The following is a 24,273-nucleotide window of genomic DNA, read 5'->3' on the forward strand; positions in this document are numbered from 1 at the left end:
CCCTTCATCCCAAAGAGCTCCACATTAAAAATGACTTCAGTTTCCAGAGGAGGAGTCTACATGTCCAGGTTTAAGGAAAGTGGACAGTTCCTCATTAGTATTGAGGCATTGTCTCAGATCTGCATAAGTAAAAAGGCCGTTTACTTTGAAGTACAGTTCAGAGAAACACTTTAGTGAGTCATGGCTGTTTTTTCTTCGCAGCATGTGGATGACTAATGCCAGAGTGAATACGGGGATATACAGCTGAAGGCGATGTTTGTGTCTCTAAACAGATCAAATGAAAAACTAATCAGACGGATGTTTTCACGGCTGTTACACCAAAGGCCCCTCTTTTACATCCCCCCCCCCCCCCAACACACACACACACACACTATTGGTTTCAAATCTTCACTGAAACATTGATCAAAAGTTTCCCTCCTGATGGGAATTAAAGAGAAAAGCGAATTTCACTTTCCCCCTATTAGATCCTGCTTAGGCAACCATCTTGTTTCAAATGAGCAGGACTTGGTTACAATTCGCCAGTGACGATATAACAATAAACCATCACACCATCATTTACAGGTGATATTGTCAAGTGAGGTGAAGGAAGGTTAAAGGTTGTAAGAGCCATTCACTGTTTTGTTTAGTGTTTGGAGTTTCCATTTTATTAGGAAAACCGATGCTGCCAAACTGTTCCCCTCTCTCGCCGTCAGCTGCCGTTTCACTGACTCCCTGCAACCCTCTTCCTCCCCCCCCCCAATCACCTTCACTCTCCATATTCAGTGTCTTCTCATCCTGAACATACTCAAAGTTCAATCAAGCACCAGTGTTAAACCCCGGGGGGCGGTCCACACACAGCCCCACCCCCTTTCAACCCTGATGACATCAGGAGAGAACTCAAGGCCAAATAGACTTGTTTATACAACATCACCTTCTTTTTGTGCATGGCAATTGTTTTGTTCACTTTTTAATAGAAGTCTTTCTAAATTTTACCGATTTTGATGAGCCCCTTTTGGCCTCCTAAATGAGAATGTAACTTACACCACAAACAACTTAAGGTTGCATTTAGTGCCACACTCTTGTATATGAAAGCAGACGTTATGAAGTTATTTATAAATATAATAATCTCTCTTTGTCCTTATTGTAGACTGAATTAGCAAGGAGCCAGATAACAGGCTAACTCAGTGTTTTACATGAGGATGAATGAGAAGAAACACACAGGACTGGATTAAAGCAACTTTTACTGCAACAAGACAAATTGCATAAGTGAGACAGGAGATGAGAAGATCCAACTCTGACAGGAACCTGAAATAAACCAACAATAACAAAGAAGAAAAATATATAACATTTTCATTCAACTTTTTTTCAGGTCCACTAACTTTTTTAAGCCTCAGTCCTATAAAAGTCCTACGAATGTTTTCCTCCTATTATTTACAGAATCGGACAAGAGGAATATTTTGACTAAAAAAGTATGAAATGCTTCAAATTGGCTCCAACGAGCAGACTAAAACATGATTTAAAAGATAAAGGTTCAGTGTGTAATCAAGTGAAAGGGCTCTAATGGCAGAAATTGAGTATAAAATAATTCCACTGAGTTTTTCACTAGTTTGCAATCATCTAATATCTTACTAATTGCTTTATTTAACCTAGAAGGTTTTTTCATACGTTCCTCTCTATGGAGGCTGCCATGTCTGGAAGAGCAAGGTAAGGTGAGGTGAGGGGTATTCAGCTGCAACATACAACTTCACCACTAGATGTCGCCACTAAATTCTACACACTGAACCTTTAAACTAAATAAAAAAACTGCATATTCTGCACGTGCCTTTTGTGCACGAGGGGGTAAAGTTTTCATACAGTGGTGTAACAAGTCGAACAAGATCAAAAGCTATTAGAACCAAACGATGAAAGGTCCAGTAGCAGTTCCAGCAGTCGCCTCTGATTGTCTCTGCACACCCAGCATCAGTCCTTGTATTCGGTGTACTTCTTGGCCGAGCCGTGCACCTTGCTGGCCGGGTACTTGAGCCGGTTCAGGGCCATCTTCCGCAGCACCGCCTGGGGCAGGTCCACGTGACACTTCTCGGCGAGCTCCACCAGGTAGATGAGCACGTCGCTGAGTTCCTGCCCCAGCTGCTCCCGCTCCTCCTCGCTCCAGCCCGGCAGACCCACCGCCACCTCCCCGCGCCACTGGAACAGCTCGGACACCTCGCCCACCTCCCCGACCATGGCCAGCAGCAGGTTGCGGGGCTGGTGGAACTGGTTCCAGTCCCGCTCGTTCGTGAACTCCGCCTGCATCCGCCGAATGTCCTCGATGGTGGGTTGCGGGGTGAAGGTGAAGCCCTCTGGCCGAACCGTGGCTCCGTTCAGCGGCTTGGGGCTCGGCGATGCCTCCGGGCCGGCTCCGTTCGCCGAGGCTGAGCCGTTACAACAAACCGGGGCGCCATCTTTTACTCCACAGTCTTTTCCGCTTGTAGCCATCATCTTTAAAAAAAGTTTAACCCGAGTTTGAGACAAGTTTTGCCGTCTGTCAACAACCTGCTCCTCCACCACGCAGCTGAGAAGTCCCGCCAGTTGTCCACCCGGAAGTGACGCGACTTATCTTCGGGGGCCGGAACCGGAATATCCTCGATATCGTGGGATTTGTAGTTTTAAGCCAAACTCGAGTGTCGTGGACTCCAATACTGAATCTCCCTTTTAAAAAACTACAATTCCCATCTCGTGTGTTACGGAGCCTGAAAGACAACATGGCGGCCTCCTGTGTAGCAGCCGGGGAGCTGCTGCTGAGTGTCAACAAGCGAAAATCGATATTATACCCGAAGACTTCGTGTTTGATCAGAGGAATAAACACGACGAGCTTCCGGAGACACAGTGAATCTCAGCCCCGAGCGAAAAGGTACAAGAAGCTGCGGCTGTGAGGCTGTTTGTGTTGTTGTTGTCACTGAGTGGATTCATCCACATGTATTAAACTGCAGATAAATGACCCATATTTATCTTTATATACTTCCTGATATCTCTGGTTTAAACTGTGTCCACTGACTTATTAATTAAGATAAATGAGCTGCGTGTAAAATAGCAAATATTACGTTTATTTGGATTCTACCTTACGTTTTTCTCCAGTTGTTGTTATTTATTTATTGTTACACATTATTATTGTTATGACAATGTTATGAGTGTTATTATTGTTCATTGATTAAGTTGGGCCACTGTGTAAAGGTTTGTTTTGTTCATAATGAGTTGAGTCTGACTTGAGTCTGCTCCTCTGCCTGAGTGGTTTTCAGAATCACATTTATTACAAAGTAGTTTCCTCAACAAACATTGTAGCATAACAAACATATGCAAATACAAGGGAACGAAGCAAATTAAGGAGCTAATTATTTTGTGCAAACCAATACAATGGAATTCTTTAAATATATATATATAGCGGTAAAATGTGCAAGGTGTGCATTGATGTGTATGATAATGTATGTGACATTGAAGGGGTTTATCCCAGGGGCCTGTATCATAGAGATGAATGGGTTATCCAGCTATCTTTGGTCTTCACTCAGGTTTTCTGGAATGTTTAACCTGGGTAGATGCGCTCCGTGGTTAACCACCTGTGTGAGGGGGATGGACCCCTGCTCCTCAGCAGGATCAGATCATAACCTGTCAACAGCAACTACCTATTAATTACATCACCGGGAATATGGAGTCAACATTTCCACAGGATTTCTGACAAAATACTTAATATAAAGTGACACAACATCAAGCAGCAGATATCTTTTATAGATCGTTCAAATCCTTTTGCTGTTCCAGTTTTGTTTTCCAGTTGTCACTCAAAGCCTCTAAAAGAGGGAGAGTTTGTTATAAAGAATAATCAATCTCCATAATAGCGGCATTTCACTCAGTGGAACAACAATTTCTACTTTCATTATAACAGAAGTTACCTGCAGGTATCGACATTTCATCCCACATCATTAGCAAGGTCATTCATGGTTCTGACAGCTCCACATCTCATTAACTGCACCACATGATCGTAGCCAGAGGTAAACCCGGAGTTAACTGAGCCAGACGATAACCAGATGAGACCAGTTATTCAGGATAGCTCTCAGGAGGGTTTGGCAGTAAATATCCCTAAAAAAGCAAAAAAAAACATTATCCAGAAGCCAGGTACAACACTAATTCTCTGTCTGATTTGTAGTAAAGGTTTCTTTTATTTCCTCTCTGCCTCAGTGATCCCCAGCTGCTGGTCGGGGTGGTCGGCTTGGAGATCCACGCCCAGATTAGCTCTAACACCAAGCTGTTTTCTGGCTCCCAAGTTCGCTTCTCAGCCCCCCCCAACTCCCTGGTGTCCTTCTTCGATGGATCCTTGCCTGGCACATTACCCGTAGGTGATTCTCAGACAAAGATAACCTATTGTTTGATCCCCTTCTTGTCAGATCACCAGGTAATGTCCCCGTGTGTCCCCAGGTTCTGAACAGACGATGTGTCGAAGCAGCAGTGATGACAGGACTGGCTCTCAACTGCACTATCAACAGGAAGTCCCTTTTCGACAGGAAACATTACTTCTACGCCGACCTCCCTGTGAGTTTCCCTCTCCCTGTCCTCATTTCTTACTTTCTCTGCAACCTCCAGGGGTTGTCTCTATCCTATCAGACAAACGGGCGGTGTAGAGCCGCTCTGATCCCAAACATCACTCTGTCTTATTGTTTTACTGTGACACAAGTTGTCCTCATTCGCCTCCAGTGTCTCCATCACACCACTCGCAGTGAACTCCTACTGCCCCTGAGCTTTAATTGAAATTGTGAGCCAGTCCTGCTGATGCAGCAAAACACGCTATTTGCCACACACACAGTCAAAGGGTACTGAGAGCTGTAAAAGAGAAGGACCAGTGTTGTTTTACACACAAGCTCATTTCCTACAGTACACTTCTATTTGTACATTATACACAGGTCATTTAACACTCCCTGCCGTGGCTGATTATTAGGGGATAGCTTTCTTCTGTGTGTGTATATATATATATATATATATATATATATATATATAAATAATGTGAATCATTATGAGAGTCCTAAAAACTACAGGTAGTGATTTCCAACTCAGCAGTTCAGGGACTGATCCATTACTCACAACTGTGTAAAGGTGGTACTTTGATTATGGACTTTTTGAATGATGTTTGTATGTGAATTTCCCATAATGGAATAATTTCTATACCACAGGTCTAAACACATCTCAATGAATATAACAGGCCAGTATTTGGAGTACTGCAGCAAAGATGACTTTTGTCAGTGAGAGAGATTACAGTTTAAAAAAAAACACACTATAGTGCATAAAAGATGTCTAAATACTTTTTGGAATACAAGTTGATTTTAAGTTAAGTTTCATTTTATTGCAAGGATACACCACTTTAAAGCTGTATTAACTAACAAATACCATATATTTATTTTGTTTGATAAGTTACCTACCAATCCAATGGTTTGACAGATATTTGGATTTAAATGTCTCACATCATAAGCTGAATATTATTCTGTTAAAGTGGGGATAAAGGTATCTCTCCCCTCAACAGTATAGTGAAGTTCATTCTGCTCTGTGTAATAGAGAACCCGTGTGACAAGGGCTCACTAGCCCTCAGAGCCCCGACGTAATTTCGCAGCCATTATGAGTGACCTTTTAAGACTTAGATGGAAAAGACAAAACGTAATGGGAACTACATTGACTCGCCCTACAGAGACGCCTTTTCATATATCTGGAAATTCTCTGAAGAAAAGTGTGATGGAAAGTCTGAATATTTCAGCGTTTGTCTCGCCTTGGTAAGATATGCTAACACGGCTTTGGGCGAGGTAATGAGGAGTGTAATTATAGACTGAAGAGCCTCGGAGACAGATTCTCTTTTCCTGCAGTATTATTGCATTGAAACTGCCCGAAAGAAGTGGATTAAAAGTAGAGGGCCCTCACAAAGAAGTAAGCAATACACCGAGTATCAGCTTAAGCCGAAAGTTTTCATTACACTCTTGCTGCTGCTGAAATAATATGATCGCTCTCTTTGATATTTCTGATTTGATTTCTTAGCTGACTTAAGTCTCTTGTGAGATTGTTTTAGGGCCGATGCTCTACAGTTTTCTGCAGATGGTCTTGATCAGTCTCTGGTTATCACATAGTGGCAGCAGTACATATTTTAATCCCCTCGGTAGCGATGCATTATCTCCAAAGAAAGTCCATGTTTCTTTAGATTCCAGTTAAATCCCCTCCAGAAGCGCAGGGATTACCGTTGTGTTCCTCTTGCTCTCTTGTGTGTTTACCAAAGCTTGCATCACCTCCTTTGGATTCATCCTGAGCAGCTGACACACACAGCAGGGACGATAATACCAGATTACACTTTTTTATTTTGCTTTGAGATTTTCACAGCAGCCCCTGCCATCAGGTCGCGCCTGGCTCCTCTATCTGTGTTTGACATTCACTGTGTGCTTTCTGCACTCTACCTCTTGTTGCCCTTTTTTTTTTTTAGGAATCAAAGTTTATTTAGTTTACATTGGTCTCCTCAGCTGCTTCATAAGAGCGATCCGAGAGCTCGATAACCTGGAGTCTGAGTGGCTTTAATTATGCAAGATGATGGAATGTTTCTCACACTGGACCCAGAGTTTGAATGTGATCTACGCTCATCAAACCAAACCAGGAGCATGACCGAGGGAGAAATTATCCCACCCTTGAAAAATACATTTGTAAATTGCATTTTACATTATTGATATGTTCCGCTACAAATCCCTGATTGCATTTTGTAAAACACCGCAGTTGCTCATTAAATGATCAATGGCGCTGTCCAACTAGCGCTCCTGCTTTGAATGGAGACGGCAGACGATGCACATACATAAAGCCCTTTAATAACATGCCTCAGCAGCTCCGCACTAATCTATTAGCCAAAGCAAATAATTACAATTTCCTCGAGATATTAACTTTCTATAACAGACCTGTCCTGACTGTTGAAGCTTCGACATGCGTTTAACGAGAGCAGGGATTGTGTGTGCGGGACCTCGGTGGAAAGTAAAGAGGGAGACGACCGGCAGATGCTTTTTTTAAATGAGACAGAAAATGACTCAGCGGCTCACAACACACAAATGAGTGTGGAGCATGTGTGGGCACCTGCATGTGTAGTCTGAGTGCAGACACACATTTGTGGCTGTGAATATAAAAAGGTGCTCAGCTCATTAGGGCTCTATCTGTCGGCGGGCGGGTAATTGGAAAAAACCCAAATGTGTCTAGTAGGGTTTTATTAACAGCAAAACTTTACTCATCCCTCATTATGTCGCCAGTAGTAGCTGATTCATTATGCAGGAAATGCAAATAGTCTCCACGTATACAGATGCTGCCTTAATGTACAGTATGGTGTTCCTGTGCTGCAGACAGCAGAGATGAAGTTTTTACCTGCAGAGTCAAAACCTGTGAAAAGATGAAGCAAGAAACAGGTGAATTCGGATGAACTGCAGCATTTTTTCTCAAAATCCAACATATTTAAAGATTTAATTCATCTAGAGGAGCAGGAAGTAAAAGATAAAAATCCCCAAATGCATTTTTAAAGTGTTGTTTTAAAAGGAGGCGACGTGCACCTGACTGATTGTGTCGATCGGGCACATTTTACAGAAAGCCAGCCAGTCCCCCCCCCCCCCCCCCTCCTGAATCTCTTCTCCCACCTCCTTTCTCTCTTTAGCATAAGTATGATTAATGTTTAGTTCATGCGAATGTGGTTTCCATAGTAACGTGGGGAATTAGTACTTGGGGCGGCAGATTCTTTTGGGAAGAGAGAAGCGGATGAAATATTCATTCTTGTGCTTTTGTGAATAGAAACCTTGAGTGGAGCCGCAGCACTCCTGCTGCATTATAACCAAGGTCCAGCCAATCAGGCGTCGCGGTGTTTAATTGATGCTGCCTGCCGGCCTCACCTTCACGTGGACCCCATGACACCGACTGCAGACTCGTCATCGGAGTTATTCCTCTGCAACACGTGGATTTAACTAAAAACCGTCTAAGGAGATATCACATTTCTTCCTGTAATTTGATGTATTAGTTAGTTTTATAGTCCCACTGGGGAAATTCAGCTCCACCCCACTGTTCTTTTACCTTCACAAATTATACCCCATGGAAACAAATAACAGAGTAACACTTAGCAAACAGTACACATCATTGAACAGCAACAATATATATGCATAACAAACTAGAATGACTCTCAGTAGAACACACAATACCTCTGCCAAGCCCCGGCAGACCCCTTAAATCCAATCACGCGGCATAAAGTTGCACACACTCATAGATATCAGTGCCCTTAATGTGCCCGATTGTTTTTCATTAAGGTCTATGAATCATTTCCTGGAAAGTAAAAAAAAGTCCTGGATCTGCCCCAGATCCCCAAAAACTAAGTTGAAAGGGTTCTGCCCTGACCCATAATGCATCCTTCCACTAATTCCTGTGTAATCCTTCCTACAGACAAACCAACAGGGGTGAAAACAGAACTAGGACACCTCATAGACATTGACAGACTATAACAAAATAAGTCAAAGTTAATTTTTTTGTATTTAAAGTTATAAATTTAAGTTGGTTAATAAACTGAAATACGGATATTGTGATTTATTTATTGACTTAAAATATAATTATCACTTCTTGTCTATGAATTGACAAAAGCTACAACAACCAGTGATATCTAACAGAAGGTAAACCAACCCATTCACAAGGAGACTTCCCAGTATGCTCAGCTCATTACCCTGTAATTAACATATTATTACTTCAAAATGTATATAATTAAAAGAGAAATTTATCCACTGACTCGCTTTCAAGGCAAATCTGATCTTTGGTCAAATTTAAATTTTAGGTATTTTTGCACAGTGAAAGACTGAAAGCAAACAAATTGTATATCTGTAAATTAAATATTATTAAAGGGTGATATGTAGAAGTATTCCTGACTGTGTGTACTTGTAAGTTTTTCTACCTGCTGTTACTTGTACATCATTACGTTACATACAATCTTCAAAGAAGTGAAAGAAATGGGATTGTTTTCATTCCTCATCTCACAGGGATTAAAGGCAGTAAAAGCTGCTGTCACTGTTCTCATTGACTCAGTTTTCAATACACCAACACAGTCAGAAATCCCTCTGTCATTTAATCAGATGTATACGGTCGGCTGCTGCACCGTTGGGGCCTGATGAGCGGTTACGTTTCTGGAAAGATAAGGAGAGCATAAAAATGTTTTTGCCTTTTTTTGTTACGCTCTATTTACCCCACAACCTCGGCGCCTGGTGTTTTATAACGATGTGTACTCTCGTGTCAGGCTGGATACCAGATCACTCAGCAGCGGCGGCCCATCGCAGTAGACGGCATCCTGACTTACAGCCTCCATGGGGGAAGGAAGAGGAGCCAAGTGATCAGGAAAACAGCCACGATAAAGCAGATTCAGCTGGAGCAGGACAGTGGCAAGAGTCTGCACGATGACGTCCACGGCCAGACACTCATAGACCTCAACAGAGCAGGTAACCTCAGTCACTCTGTGGCCCAGGATTAAAGGTTGTGGCTGCTGATACTGTTTTTATCCTGGTCAGCTACATTGTGGGCAAATCTCACGAGGAGACTAAAACCAACAATAAACTCCATCCATCCACTGTGTAATGTCTGTGGAGTTATTGTTTGTGAAGTTATTGTCTGTTGAGTTATTGTCTGTGGAGATATTGTCTGTTGAGTTATTCCCACAAACCAAACATAAACCATCGTACGAGATGACATGTTGGTTCATTACCAAGAAGATGGGTATAACTATTTATTTCTGTTTGGATATATTTTCTTAAAAAAGTACATTGCACAGCTCTTTTAGGACATTGTTTAACCTTAAAGGAGACATATGAGGCTTTTTGCAGTTATTGTCTTTCTTCTAGTACGTGATAGCATTTTTGTGGGTTGGTAAAATATCGGCAAGCTAAAAAAACTAAACTTTTGCATCATTGTGGTGTTGTGTGATAGCAGACGGGGGCTTTAAAGAGACAGGAGCTAAACCCAAGTGTTTTAGACAGAGGCTGAAAAGAGGAGCTGCAGCAATGGACAGTGTTTTCTAAACATTACAGCATTTAAACTTAAACTTAAAGTAAGAACACCAAATTCAAATTCAGACCCTAAAACGAGCCTCCTTCAAAGGATTAATCTACTTGACATGGCTTTTAAAATTTTTTGATCTTGGATATGATTGATTGGGCTCGGGGCTGAGAGCAGCACTGGCTTCAGTCTTTGAAGTTTCGAGAAATGGACAAACACTTACACTAGATCTTTTCATAAAGTTAATACTGGAAGAATTTTTTTTCAAACCCACGTTATACTATAGATATAAATCACTTAACAAAGCAATAACTTGTCTTCACATCCGTCAGGTGTGGGTCTAATGGAGCTGGTGATGGAGCCAGAAATGAGCTGTGGAGAGGAGGCTGCTGCAGCTGTCAGGGAGCTGCAGCTCATCCTGCAGGCCCTTGGCACCTGTCAAGGCAACATGTCTGGTATGGAAATCTCTGCCCGCCTCTGTGTGTCTGAGCTGCCATTCTGTACCTCTAAACCCGAACCCCCCTCCCTCACAGTGTGCATCTCTCCCCCTCCTCTTCCTCCTCAGAGGGCCAGATGAGAGTCGATGCCAACGTGTCCGTCCACGAGCCGGGTGAGCCCCTGGGCGTCAGAACCGAGGTGAAGAACATCAACAGCATCCGATTCCTGGCCAAGGCCATCGGTAAGTCCTGTAAATAGGTTAGGAGGATTGTCTGAGAGTGTGACAGACATCCAGTGAGGGTGTTTTGAACGCTGATCCATCTGAGGAGATCGTACAGTTGTTGTATTATCGCTCACTCTCCTGTTCTGAAAGTAAAGACCTTTTGGGGAGTTGGCATTTGCTTGCGTTTTCACCATGAAGAAGAAAAGTACTTTAAATCAAAACTGGCAGTAAAAGGTAACAAACAACAAGTGGAGGAATGGTATTCAGTGACATTTCCTGTAATGTGCTTTTTTTCCTTTCTCACCAAGAGTAAGATGAGAAGAATGAAAAAGCTCAGGTCGGATCCCAAAGTAACTAAATCTGCCAACCAACACGTTTGATCTCTGGGGTTATTACCTAGGGAATCATATTTTCATCACGTCCATACTTCCAAACTGAATAAGATTTTTGTCGAAATGAGAATATTCCAGTTTGAATTATGAAGAGGAATGAAGACATTCGATTAGTTAATGTTGACAGTGACCTGAGAAGCATAAGTTTAGCACTGACAGCCATTCACAAACCATTAGCTGCGTGATGGCAGCATGCAATGGTAAATTTTCTTCCCTCAGCTGTTCACTTAAAAAAAAATGAAAAAGAATAGATTTAGTGACAACTCAAACTTAACTGGCCGTTGATTGAGCTTCAGTTGAAACGCTGACAAAGAGCCTCCTCCAGACAGATTTCAGCATTTTAACTTTCAGGAGTGTAAGCACACATCGACACGCTGTGGTGCTGGGCCTGAGTTACCTATCAATAAAACACTATCACCTTTAATCTGCTGCTGCTGAACTGGTGTTTAAACAGTGATTGAGGGAAAAGCATCATTCGTCACAGTTATAATGTGGCAGCAGTCGGAGGCCCGAGGAGTTGCCAGTGTGTTGCGGCAGATGTTTGGCATTTGTCACACAAAATGGTGTTTGTGCCACACTGCTATCGGAGAGTGTGTGTGTGTTTATGTTAATGTCGCCCCTTATGTCACCAGACTTCGAGATTCGGAGGCAGATCGATGTCCTGCAGAGAGGAGGGAGGGTGCAGAACGAGACCCGGGCTTATGATTCCAAATCGGGGTGAGTGAATTGAGGGAGCCGGGCTGTTACTGGGATCTCTGCCTCATTTGTTAGTTTCATCATCCGGCCCCTTGACTCTCTTTCTCGTTTTCCTGATTTGTTTGAAATTACTGCACTTACATTTCCTCCTGGCTTGTTATTCCAAGAGCTTCACATTTCACCTCTTGAATAACCAGAATGTTGTTTTCACTCACTCGTCCTCCTTCATGCTGGTTCCGTGGGCTTTTCTTTTCTCCTATGATTTTCTATATTTTCCCACCACCTATCAGACTCGTTCACCATCTCATGAGCCTCTTGTATCCCTGGTTTCATAAATCAAAGATCTGCATTTCCCTCGTGTTCCTGGCACCACTCGTGACAATTAGTCTTGAGCTTTGGAAAGGACAAACTATCAATGGTGATGATGATGAATGGAGCCATTTGGATGCCGCTGCCAGCGTGTTGTGTTATCTGTGAGCTCTGTGCTCGTCACAGGCTCCTGAGCTCTCAGAACGATCCAGCTCCCACACGGCCGAGGCATTGATCATCTTCTGGTGCTCTGCCTCGTTCCCATGAGGCCTTCTAGAAGAGGTCCATGGTGAAGCATGTTAAACAGCGTGTGATGGCCCATGATTGGCTCTTTCTTCTCGTTCCTGTGAAGCTGGCGACAGATCTGACTAAACCGGTTCACAAACAGCTGGGCTGACTGAACAGCATCACTACACACGTCCCCCACCTTTTTTCATTGGGCTTTGATGTTGTTGTTTTTCTTTTAGTTCGGAATAGTTGTACTATACATTGTTTAGAGGGTGAGTGCTTTAATTGTCAATTGATTTTCTATCCTCTCAGTTAATTTATAAATGATCAGTGAACTATTCTGAAATTAAACACAGGAAAAACAACCCAAATCTTCATATTTCAGATGCATGAGGGACTTTTAAGGATTTTCAAAATTTATATAATATCTCAACTTGTTGCCAAATTGGCAGAATGCCAAATTTACGAATTGTTCCAGCTCTAAATAGAACTTTGACTGTTAGAACTGTTAGTTTTTAATGTGTGCATGTTTTCTTCCAGGGAGACTATTCCCATGAGGGACAAAGAGGGTCTTCAGGACTACAGGTGAGTCTGAGTTTGTGGGTTGTCTGCATGGAACTTGTGTTTGTTGACGTGTAGTTATGATTTTAGGAGATTACCTTATCGTCTTTCTTGGTGATGAGGGCGCCAGATATCGCTCATTTGTGCACCTGTATGTGTGTATGTGTGTATGTGTGTGTGTAGTTTTATAGGAAGGGGGGATGATAGATGGAGAGTTATAAAGTCAAATTACTACAGGAGCAAGACACACGTGACTAGTTTGGAGTCAAAATACTAAAAATAATAACTTCATCTTCTCTTAAGTTTATCTGTGGGGCTCATAAAGCGTTCTCCCCACCCCCCCTCCCTCCAGGTTCATGCCAGAGCCCAACCTGCCCCCTCTGATGGTGTATGAGGATAACGCGTCGCTGCCCTCTGGCATTGATGCGAGCCAGATGGTGGTGGTGCAGAAGATAAGGGAAGGGCTTCCAGAGCTACCCAGCGTCAAAAGAGACAGGCTGGTCCAAACATACGGCATCCTGCCCGAGCACAGCTTCACTCTGGTGGTGAGTGTATTTGCGGGTGAAGGCAGTGAATCTGTTTCCCACCCACTTGTTTTAATTGCACTCTCATCAACTCAGTTTGGACGCAGCACTGCTCGGAATCATGCAGGCAGCTGAATACCGGTCCCTGCTGGGCGTATTTGATAGTGATGAGATAATGTGCATGTGGCTGTTGGTGGCGTTTTGTCGCAGAACGAGGACGGGCTGGTGGAGTACTTTGAGGCGGTGTTGAAGGCGACCAAGAAGGAGCCGAGGAAGGTGATTGGCTGGGTGGTGAACGAGCTGCTGGGCCACCTCAAGCAACGAGACATGAGCGTGAGCCAGAGGTGAGACTCATCCATCCGTGGGATTTATATAATGTTCATTTAATGCTCATTGTCTGTCCTGCAGATTAGATTTATCTTCCAACAAAGCTAACACGTTTTGCATATCCATATTCTGCTTCCAAAGTTCAGGTCTTAGATGTCAGGGTTAAACCCTTTTCACAGGCGCCCCCTGTAGCTGAAGGGTTAAGACACTGACCGTGAACCGCAGCCTCATCGGCGGTTCAGCTCCGTCTTGGGGCCTGATTTTGCATCTTTCTCCCATTTTCCCTGCCGCTTCTTCACCGTCTGTAATGTAGCCTTAAGATTACCTTTACAGAAACAACCCATTCACTCCCCAGATGCAGCTGGTGTGTGTGTGTGTAAGGCCTCTCTTCATTTTAAGTTGTCACAAGCGGCCGCCTCAAGGGTTCTAACTCAAGTGAAGAACTCCGATCCTAAAAGTGATTTAACACGTCTGCTATCAGCACTTCAGCTCCACGTCCTGTAACTCACCACTGAACTTTAGTCAGAGACACTTCAATGGGCTGTTTATAAGAAGACGGTCATACAGTTAGATTTGGCGTGAAAAAGCTCTCCAAAGATCCCAGGCAGCAAGTCGGGTTACATCAGTTAAATTAATAACACCCAAAAGCACACAAGGAGGAGGTGGTGGTGGTGGAGGGAGCTCTGGCATCCATGTGTGTATCTGCAGGGCGAATCTTCAGTTGTCACCATGAACCACAGCAGCTAGAGGAACATCAGACGTCCACAAATTCAATTTAATTAAATGTATTTCAAGACAGAAGCACATTTGAATCCTCCCCTGCCTTATAGAAATAATGGGAAGCAAAGCCAGTGTCACTGTATCACAAGTGTGAGACATGTCAGGTTATAATGGCCAGGCTGCACACCCACATGAACAGGATTGGCCGTAACCAGTCAGATGAAGCTCACACAGATGTCAGCGAATCAAGAGGCGTGAATGGAGCCGCTGATTAGAAGCTGTGATAGAAAAGGTTCCTTCCGTTTTCTACCTACTTCATATGATGGAGATCTGTGTCATAGTGTAAAATATCATCACCATGGCTGGAATCATATTTCACCCCAATTCAACCAGTGCTTCGGTCCACGGTGCTGTTTCTATCACACACCACACGTCAGGGTCAATTTTCAGGGACCCTTGGGAATACAGACTGGTTGTTCTGGGGATCGAACCATCGACCCTCTGGTTAGTGGTCTACCTCGTGAGCCACAGCCGCCCCTGTCTGATGTTTAATTTACAAAGCAAAAGAAAAGAAAATCATTATTGCCTATTCAATGAGAGTAGAAGTCGCAGATCAACCCGAGTCATAACAACAATTCATTTGATTAATTTCAGGTTTGATTCCCGATTCCCGCCCTCGACACACATTAATATCCACAAACCCTCCGCTGCTCTTGGCTCAAAAAGGAGATGCTGCTGAAATCGAACTTATTAAACTGCTTCCCTTCTATTCCCTGAGCCGGTTCAGTCTGGATTAATGAGCATTTAGCCACAAAAAAAGATTTAAGCCTCCCTGTGCTGTGTTCAGAAAGAGGTGTTTATATTCAGGCTCCAGGCAAAATGAAGCCGAATCAACCTCTCTCCTCCATCAACAATTCTAAACTGTTCTCTGATTTGAGTGACGCCAAAGATTATTCGATTCTTAGTGTTCACAAATATTGACAGGTAGTTTGATTCCAAACAGCAGTAACACGTACGACTTCAGAAATCATCTGATATTCCCTAATTCTTATTGTCGGTCAAAGACAACACCTTTGTGACGGGCCTGACGGCTCATTGGAGGAACTTCTGTGTGGGACAAATTCAATAACATCAGTGAAATCATTACTTTTTTGGATGAAGTTGTTGTTTTGATCTCTTCCTGCTAAAGGCCTGTTAGCTTCAACATGTTGGATTTCGTAAATGTTTCCAAAGAATTGAGTCTTTTTTCTGTATTTTTGAAAGAAGAGAAATAGCCATCGTGGCTTTAGAAACTCCACCTCCGCTTGTTGAGTCCACCCGAGATTGGCAATATGGGTCTGTTATGATTTCTTGGAATAAAAGTCATAAAAGGCTCTGAGTCATTAGAAAGAAAATGGAGTTGAAACAAGCAATTGGTTGACACCAGCGCAGATGCCGTGGGCTTCACTTTATCAACCGTCCCCAGACACATGCGGAACATTCGCAATGTAGCTGCATTTGTTTTCAGTGAAAGGGGGAGAGTCGGAGAAAACCAGAGAGAGGCCGGCAGGACTGTTGAAAGCTGAAGGCAGAGACGAAAAGAGAGTCACTTAGGTTCTTAGAGAAATATAATTGAATTGCTCGGCGTCAGGAGAAAGTAACCAAGTTAAAGATCTTCAAGAGTTAGCTGTTAAAAGTTCAGTGTGTAGGATTTAGTGACATCTAGTGGTGAAGGTGCGTGTTGCAGCTGAATACCCTGAATACCCCCTCACCTCCCCCTCCCCTCATTCTAGGCTCATCTAGTGTTAAGAAAACAACAATTCCTACATTTAGATAAAACACACAAGTGAAAATAATACTAGTCTTATTTAAATGTCTTCTTAACGATCCCTTTCACCTTAATCTTACACACTGAACCTTTAAGAACAACAGCGGCTTCTCTGCTCGTAATCATCACAACAACAATATCATTTTTTAGTTTCTGCTCTGTCAAACATGCCCACATCTGATTTGTCTCCCCTCTGGTTCCAAGCCCTTCACAAGTGTAAGAGAAATAAGAAACAGTGAAGCTCAGTGGTCGTTTCGAGAGACGACTCCAGACATGTCATTAAGAACTCGTCCTCACAATTCCACCGATCGAGACAAGTGTCTCCTCCAGGGTTTCTGGAGGAGGGTCAGAGAAGTAGCTGCCTGAGAGAAGCCCGCTGCAGGGTGCTGACAAGATGGAGGCAGAACTGTGAAACATCTCACCAGGCTGACACTAGTGCCACGTTACAAATGAAAACATTAAAAGCTACACACTAAAAACACACAACATACAACAAAGAAGCGTCTATTATAGCAACTGTTTATTGATTTTAGCTGTACTTTTACCAACCCACTGCTAAAGCTAGTGTTTAACTTCTCTTCTTGTTTGCTGACCAGTTTTCACAAATTCGATTCCAGCGTGAGGCGTTAAAGTGTCATAGCTGGTTAATGATAATATAAGATAATTAATAATATACTTTATGTCCCTATTGGGAAATTTGTTCTGGGCGTGGTACACAGAGGATAATATTGTACTTAAAACTTAATATGCATGACTGCACGTACACAACATCGTGCATATACACACTTACTAACAATAGCAACATGTTGCACAACCCTCGCAGCTAATCACAACCTTACATGTCGGTGTTGAGAAGCAAAGTGGCCACAGGCAGGAACGAATGTTTACTGGGAATCTAGAAACCAGATGGGAAAAAGCTGGAACTGTGGGTGGAAAATGTGATCAGCACTGTAACTGGTGCTGGTTTGATAATAGACTGAATAGAATAATAGCTTATTGTTAGTCCTGGAAATTTACTAAAGTCTCTCTTTTGAAAGTTTATTTTACTCTTAAACACAAAAGTGTGAAGTAATTGAGCTTTAACTTGAAACTGCCCCCCCCCCCCCCCCCCCGAGGTGCAAGTCACCTTTGTCAGGAGTCATTGTTTTGTTAGACACAAAAACAACGAGTCACGTTACGTTGTGTTTGTGAAGATGGAAACTTTTCATCTGTGTCCTGATTGGAGGAGGGTTCGTGCAGATGGACCGTCTGGCCTCCGGTGAACTGACTGAAACTGCGTCTCCACTTAATATTTCTCTAGCAGGCGTCTTTGATTCTATTTGTCTGGTGGCCCGGGGAATAAACAGCCAGACACTGGCAAGACAAACACATTATAGTCAAATCACAAATGTTGATGGACTCCCGTGTCCTTTCCCTCTGACATTCCCACTCTTTTCACTCTCTCTCTCTCTCTCTCTCTCTCTCTCTCTCTCTCTCTCTCTCTCCTTCATTTATATCACTTATTCACTGCATTCAAATGTAATTAAATCAGCCCTTCATCCGATTTCAGCCCGGTCTCTGCTCCCGCCCTGGCCGAGCTGCTGGAGCTACAGGAAACAGGACACATCTCCTCTTCAGTCGCCAAGCGGGTCAGTCAGCCGCACAGGCCAATTATCTCCCTTCTCTCTGTCACTCAGTACACAGAGCGGCAGCGGGGCTCTTGTTTGTATTCTGGTCCTCACCTGCGTCTCCCCGCCTCCTGCTCCCTCTCAGGTGCTGCAGGAGATGTGGAGGTCACCGGGCACGACGGCCTTGCAGATCATCCAGGAGCAGGAGCTGGGGCTTGTTAGTGACGCTGCACAGCTGCACAGCATCTGCCAGGAGGTGGTGGACTCGCATCCCGAAGAGGTGAGGGGCTCTCACCTGCTAATTCTCACTGGCAATGACATTTTCTTATTTTTCTAATGTTTGGTTGCTGTGCTCCCCCCCCCGCCGTGTAGGTCCAAGCCATAAGAAATGGAAACAAGAAAGTTCTGAACAAACTGATGGGCCTTGTTCAGAGAGAGACCAAAGGCAGAGCCGACCCAGTTCTGGTGAGGGCCATTTTACAAGAGAAGACTTCGTGAAGCTCGGACTGATCTGCCAGACTCATAGTATCTTTATGAAAAATAAGATATATGAAAAAGATGCTGTGGATGCAGATATGACTCATCACGCCTGTACCTGGTCATCTCTGGGTTGATATAACTATTGAACTATGGGCCGCCGCCCATAGTTCCTGAGAGGTTGACATTCTGTAAATACTGTACAATGTTTCCACTGCACTACAGCTGTTTCCTTCTGTATGTGTGTAAGATATGTATGTGTCTAAAGAGTAATAAAGATTTTTAAATCAAATGTTTTATCAGCATTTGGTTTATTTAGTTAAAAAAAAACCATGCCAGTTAGAAGCTGCCACATATGTTCTGCAGGTTTAGATTTTCTGATCAGGTGAATGAAATAATAAGAATAAACTTTATTTAGCCGTTACAGCACTTTTCTTACAACATTACAAGGTGCTTCAAAAAGGTGAAACTAAGAATAAACCAATGGAAAATGAGCAGAGGAAAAAGAATATATGAATATATGAAGAGCGTTAATTAGCATAAATAAGAGCCAGTGGTAGAAATGGTGGAGACATGAAGAAAAGGAGAGTATGTGTGATTGGTTCTGATGGTCAGTGCTGATGTCAGACTCTCATCAAGAGAAGCAACTGTGATGGGCAAGAACGCAATCCGTGAGCGCCCTCTTGTGGTTGAGCCACATATTAATACTTTCTACACAAGGGTGTATTACATCAGGATTCTTACTGATATTCAGGTGCAGAGACTTTTCTTGACTTGAAATTAAATTTCATGAACATTATTCAAATCGGTCGACCTTTGTGATCGGGAATCATTACATTTAATAATGTCTGTCATCTGGCCTCATCAGTTTGTTTCATGTTTTCCACGTTCACCAGGTTCGGTAAACATTCAGTCAAATGTAGAAATGATTGGTAAATCAAAACTCTTACTGCAGCTGTTCCCCTGCAGACATCAGAAAATTACATCTTCCACATTGGACTAATTTCATTTTAGACTCATTCTCTATGGGAACAGACGTGTGTTTGCAGACATGCTGCAGCAGAAACAGTCTGTTGCTGCCACACACCCTCTGAAACTATGGGAGCTTTGCCATTACAAGATGTCTGTGCACGTTTCTGCACCTACAGTCCATTATGTGACCATAAATGAGGAATGGTTGTGATTCCTGCTGGGTATTTTTGATATAAGTTCAATTGTGACAGGAGGAAACAGCTTGTATAAAACACAAACAATATTTTCTCCAACAGTTTATCCCACATTGATTTATTTTCCTGTTCTTCGACCCAGGTAACAACGTGTTTGACTGTACGGGTATGAAATGAGGCAGTTTACAGATTGATCTTGTGCTTATGAGCTGTCAGAAGGTTCCATCACAGTTTGCTTCCTCTCTGCAGCATGTCAGAGTCATTGCCTGTAAACAGAGGAGGAAGACTCCCGGGAGAACAAGACCTAGTTTTGAGCTAAATCTCTCTGCAGGGAAGGAGAATGTGCATCAAACAAGAAAACTTCAATATGCACAGAGCAAACAGCTGCAACACCTCCTCTGGCACAAAGGAAAAGGGAACGAATATATCTGTGGTGTCGAGTGAAGGCAGCAGGTTCTTTGTTGAACGAGAGGAGGAAACAAGTCGACATGTTCAGGTTTGTTTAGCAGAAGTTGTCTTTATTGAAAGAGGAAAGACTTTGCATCTCAGACGTTGAACAACAAACATCAACCTGATCGAAGAAAAAACTGAGTCCGGATCGCAGAGGGCGAAGCTTTGGATTCTACTGAGACAGAATCGACTCTGTGACCTGGGCTGAAACAGTGATTGTCATCGTGGGACTGAACCTGTGCTGGTGGAACGACTGCGTCAGGATGAGAGGCTGATAAAGTGCTCTGCGACATTCTTTCTACCAGAGACAGAGAAAAACCTGTTCAGCTTAAACAAAAACACATAAAATAACTATCCTACTGCATAATTCATAACCTGCTTAGCAACACCTAGAACAGGATGGATTTAAATAAACAAAATACACATTTCAAAATTTAAAACAGAGTAATAATGATTGAATATATGAGGTGACATCTTTGATTAAATCACAATGCTACTGCTATTTCTTTTTCTATAAATCATTTTTACAAAAAGTTGTTGTTTGATTAACCCGAAGCTGTCCATTATCTGAATGATCACTTTGAATTGTTGGGTATAAATGATTACGTTTTACTTGGTATTGCGACAAATCCTCTTAAAGGTTCAGTGTGTCGAATTTAGTGACATCTAGTGGTGAAGAAGCATGTTGCAGCTTCATTTCAGTGGAGGTTTTTTAAATGTCCACATTATGTTTTATATCTTTATATAAAATAGTTGGATGGCGACTGCTTTCTTTTGCTACTCGGTTAAAAAACAAAATAAATAAAAACAGTATATTTTATTTACACTAAAACAATGGACGGCTTCCAGTAAAACAACGTCACATTATAAAATATCAAATCACTCCTTTTTAAATCAGATCAAAAATCAGGCAATAATGTGAAGTAAAAATCACAATTTAGGCACAAATTTAAAACTATTTCTGTCCTGGTAAATTATTTTTGATAGAGGCAAACTTTATAACAAAATATATCTCTCTTAATATATATATATAATTTTTAACAACCATGTTAACCCAGATAAAGGCAGCTAACAGATGCAAAACAAAGATTTCTCTGATCCATCACAACAACCACACCCAGAAGAAAGTGAAGACAAACCTCGAGAATGAAGATGATGACGAAACAACGTGGAAGTAGAAACTCTAAAAAAAAAAGCTTAAATACCCAGCTCCCTTCTGAAAATAACCTAAATTCATTTATACCCCAAATATCTTTGATTTGCATAGAGTTCTGTTACAGTATGTACATTATAAAGCGTCACTGACATAAGGCAAATCGATAATAGAAGAACAATCCTGGTTTTGTGCTGTTGTCTGGAGAACCCGTGAGAAACTAGTGCATCGTGGGAAAGTTATTTCACCCAAAGGCTTAAAAGAACCGAGGGAGGAGAACGTGCAGCATCGAAGGACTCCTGGAAAAACCACGGCAAAACTCCGGGAAACGCCAGAAGCAATTCTTTGGACATATTTCTGGATTTCATGTGTGAAAACGTCTTAAAAGTGATGAAGTGAGTCAGGATGTGTTTCTGAGACGCTGCCAGTCTACAGCTGCCACGGTGAAAATGAAAACACATTTCCGAGCTGCGTACTCCTAGAGCACAGAGGCGGTGATGCCCCTGAAAGGCCACACGGACATCCCACTGGGATCGGAGCAGAAGACATTCAGAACGAGGGCAGTTCAGATAAATCGTTAAAACCCTCTCTCTACAGTCTTTGGTTGGTCGACCTGGACCTCGCCTCCACCAGCCTTATTATTACGGTGCAGGTGGAGATGTTCCAGCTCAAAGTGTTGGACCTCACACTTCACAGAACTAGAAAATAGGATTTTCTTTTTAAAAACCACAAGAAAGTGATTGTCTTTGCTCGGAAAATAAATAAACTTTTCGAAGAAGTTGTATAAATCGTTTCACTACGAGGTTTCTTCTCGTAGTGACTGGAAGAAGATGTAGAAAAACCACCATAGAACAGTCTTTGACTCGTTGACTCCTCTGACTCGTCACTGAGGCCTTTCGGGACCTTTCACTCTTCCATAGGAATGTACGACAGGATGGAGTGCTCTTGAGCAACCGCAGCCAGTTCTTTGAGGAACTCCGTGTAGAGGACGGTGGCGAACACTTCTGTCCGGTCCAGAGAGATGGCTTTGGGTTTGGGTGGCGGCGAGTTCTTAAGGATCCCCCCCGCCTCGCCGTGGGTGGAGCCGCCGCCGCTTCGGCTTTTATCTGAGAACAGGAAGAGTTCATCTGTTACAATGACCACGTTGGAATTTAATATGTTTTTTGCAAATACAATATTTTCCCGCTAATGATTTCTCCATTTATAAATAATTTAAGTTAATAAAAAAGTAGGATCTGCTTTTCTGTAGAAAGGAAACTATAAAAAGTCTTTTTTTAAAACCCCTCTTTTTGGTCTTTCCTTCTCATCCTTCCACAAACACACTTCCAGCGTTGCAGCTCTTAAAAGTCGGGAAACCAGCAGGGAGACCAGTTCAAACCCCAGCCCGAAAACTCTGGGGCTTAGCCGAGGCGGTTGCTCAACTGGGAAGACACATGACTTAACAAAATCAAGTGGAATTTATGCTGGTTCCCAACAGGAGCCCGAGCGCCGACCGGTGATGAAAGCAGATGTTGTTTTTTGAATCGAGGAACTCAAACAAACAAACAGGGAAAGTGTTTGTTTACAAATCTTCGTGTTGACACAGAAACGTTTCCCGAAGATTTAGCAAGAATATAATCTCATTTTCAAGCAGCCATAATTAATGAAGTGTTATACTCTGCTGTCTAAATACACTTGTTTGGAATTTAGGTAAAATCCCCCAAAACAAGCAGATGAAGCAGAATGTGAGAGAATTATTAATGTTCAGGAATAAACAAGTGTGTGTTTGAATTAGAGTGGATTGAGGTTGAGAACACTCACAAGCATGAGTCAAACTGTTTAAGACCCAAACACCTGCTCACTGGATAAGCTTCTTAACACGAGCAATGTGGTTTCAACATCTCACAACATTTCAAACAGGCGAACAATAAGAAGCTTTTTGAATCCTGCAAAGCTTGTTTTTTTCCCAAAGTGCAATTTCTGACGGTTTTACATAAAAAAAATATTGATGTAACAATGTATGTGCTGTTATCAAAAACACGAGGCTTTCCAGCATGTGAGAGCAGGAGTTTCTCTATTTGTGATTCCTAACATAGGACTTTAACACCTGGAATGAAGAGTTTGAGTTTGCTTTATTTCCTCTTGACTTCAACTGGACCGATGCACACATGTGATTCTTCTCTTCAACCACAAACTCCCTTATCACAGGTGCTCAGTTGTTTTGCATCAATAAAACCTGGTTCTAAGTATTGAGTGAATATTGTTGCATAGAAATGATTTGAAAGCACATTTCAGGATTTAAAGATACAATACTGTGAATGTGATATTACAATCACAGGCATTTATGTGGGTGTTACCTGCTGCTGCCATTAAAGTCTCCCTGGCCAGCATCCAGTGCTGAGCAGCAGTGATCAGCTCTGGGAAGTCGGTCCTGGTGGCAGCCAGCTCTTCTATCTGGTTCTTCACTGAGGCGAGTACCTGAGGAATAAAGAAACAGAGGATTACATTCACATCTGCAGTTTTTAAACTAATGTCATTAACAATAAACTATTGGGAACAACTTTGAAATCCCAGTTTCAAAGCCGTCCTCACTTCATCTTTCTCACAAGCGCTCAGATTCCAAACAGTGATTTACATTCCTAATGTTTTTACTCCTGAAAGGCAACGTGCATGTTTCAACTTCTTTCACTAATCTCTCTGATGACTTGATGATGCACAAGCCTCAGGAGTCACACACACACACACACACACAGACACCCAGCACGTTTTCTTTGTGTTACCTGGTACAGGGAGCGAACAGTCGGCTGAAACACCAGGTTGGTGTTGAGGAGGAAGGAGCGCAGCAGGGGCTGAGGGTAGGAGGCCAGCTGAGCCAGGATGCCGGTCAGCAGCAGGTTGACGTACAGCGAGTTGGAGAGCATGTTCTCCAGGCGGGACAGCAGCACGCTGACAAACGGACCTGCACAGAGACAAGGAGTGAACAACCTGACAGAGGCGGATCTAGGATTCTTTCATCAGGGGCCAAAAAGGGGGCCACAATTCACGGTTACACATCCAACATCCATGCTCCTGATTCTAAGAGGAGCACATTTAAGTCATTCCTTGTTTATCTCTCAGTAGCCTACCTCAAAAAAGTTTAGAAGATAAAACATATTGAGAAATTTTATTATTTATTGATAGTGTGGATTATTAGGATTAT

At 42.7% G+C, this 24,273-nt stretch overlaps 3 protein-coding genes across 4 annotated transcripts in view; 1 reads left to right on the forward strand and 2 right to left on the reverse strand.

Moving 5' to 3' along the window:
- Positions 1-1,203: 1,203 nt before the first annotated feature.
- On the reverse strand, positions 1,204-2,574 carry dctpp1 (dCTP pyrophosphatase 1). Its single transcript, XM_053418834.1, has one exon. The coding sequence runs from the start codon at positions 2,455-2,457 to the stop codon at positions 1,939-1,941; it is 519 nt and encodes a 172-aa protein (XP_053274809.1). The 5' UTR covers positions 2,458-2,574; the 3' UTR covers positions 1,204-1,938.
- Positions 2,575-2,709: 135 nt separating this feature from the next.
- gatb (glutamyl-tRNA(Gln) amidotransferase, subunit B) lies at positions 2,710-18,492 on the forward strand. Its single transcript, XM_053418676.1, has 13 exons — positions 2,710-2,869; positions 4,186-4,339; positions 4,423-4,536; positions 9,266-9,464; positions 10,350-10,472; positions 10,583-10,696; positions 11,703-11,787; positions 12,844-12,888; positions 13,217-13,409; positions 13,599-13,732; positions 17,792-17,870; positions 17,995-18,129; positions 18,222-18,492. The coding sequence occupies exons 1-13, from the start codon at positions 2,721-2,723 to the stop codon at positions 18,345-18,347; spliced, it is 1,650 nt and encodes a 549-aa protein (XP_053274651.1). The 5' UTR covers positions 2,710-2,720; the 3' UTR covers positions 18,348-18,492.
- A 1,497-nt stretch (positions 18,493-19,989) lies between these two features.
- fhip1aa (FHF complex subunit HOOK interacting protein 1Aa) overlaps positions 19,990-24,273 on the reverse strand; it is a 29,042-nt gene continuing 24,758 nt past the window's right edge. For both annotated transcript variants that reach the window (XM_053419198.1, XM_053419196.1), the window contains 3 exons: positions 23,855-24,033; positions 23,432-23,552; positions 19,990-22,201 (listed from right to left, as the gene is read on the reverse strand). In XM_053419198.1, the coding sequence (XP_053275173.1) occupies positions 22,002-22,201; positions 23,432-23,552; positions 23,855-24,033 (500 nt within the window). In that variant the 3' untranslated portion in view covers positions 19,990-22,001. The remainder of the gene's footprint in view (positions 22,202-23,431; positions 23,553-23,854; positions 24,034-24,273) is intronic.

The sequence above is a fragment of the Pleuronectes platessa genome, chromosome 3 (assembly GCF_947347685.1).
Source record: "Pleuronectes platessa chromosome 3, fPlePla1.1, whole genome shotgun sequence".
Taxonomy (NCBI): domain Eukaryota; kingdom Metazoa; phylum Chordata; class Actinopteri; order Pleuronectiformes; family Pleuronectidae; genus Pleuronectes; species Pleuronectes platessa.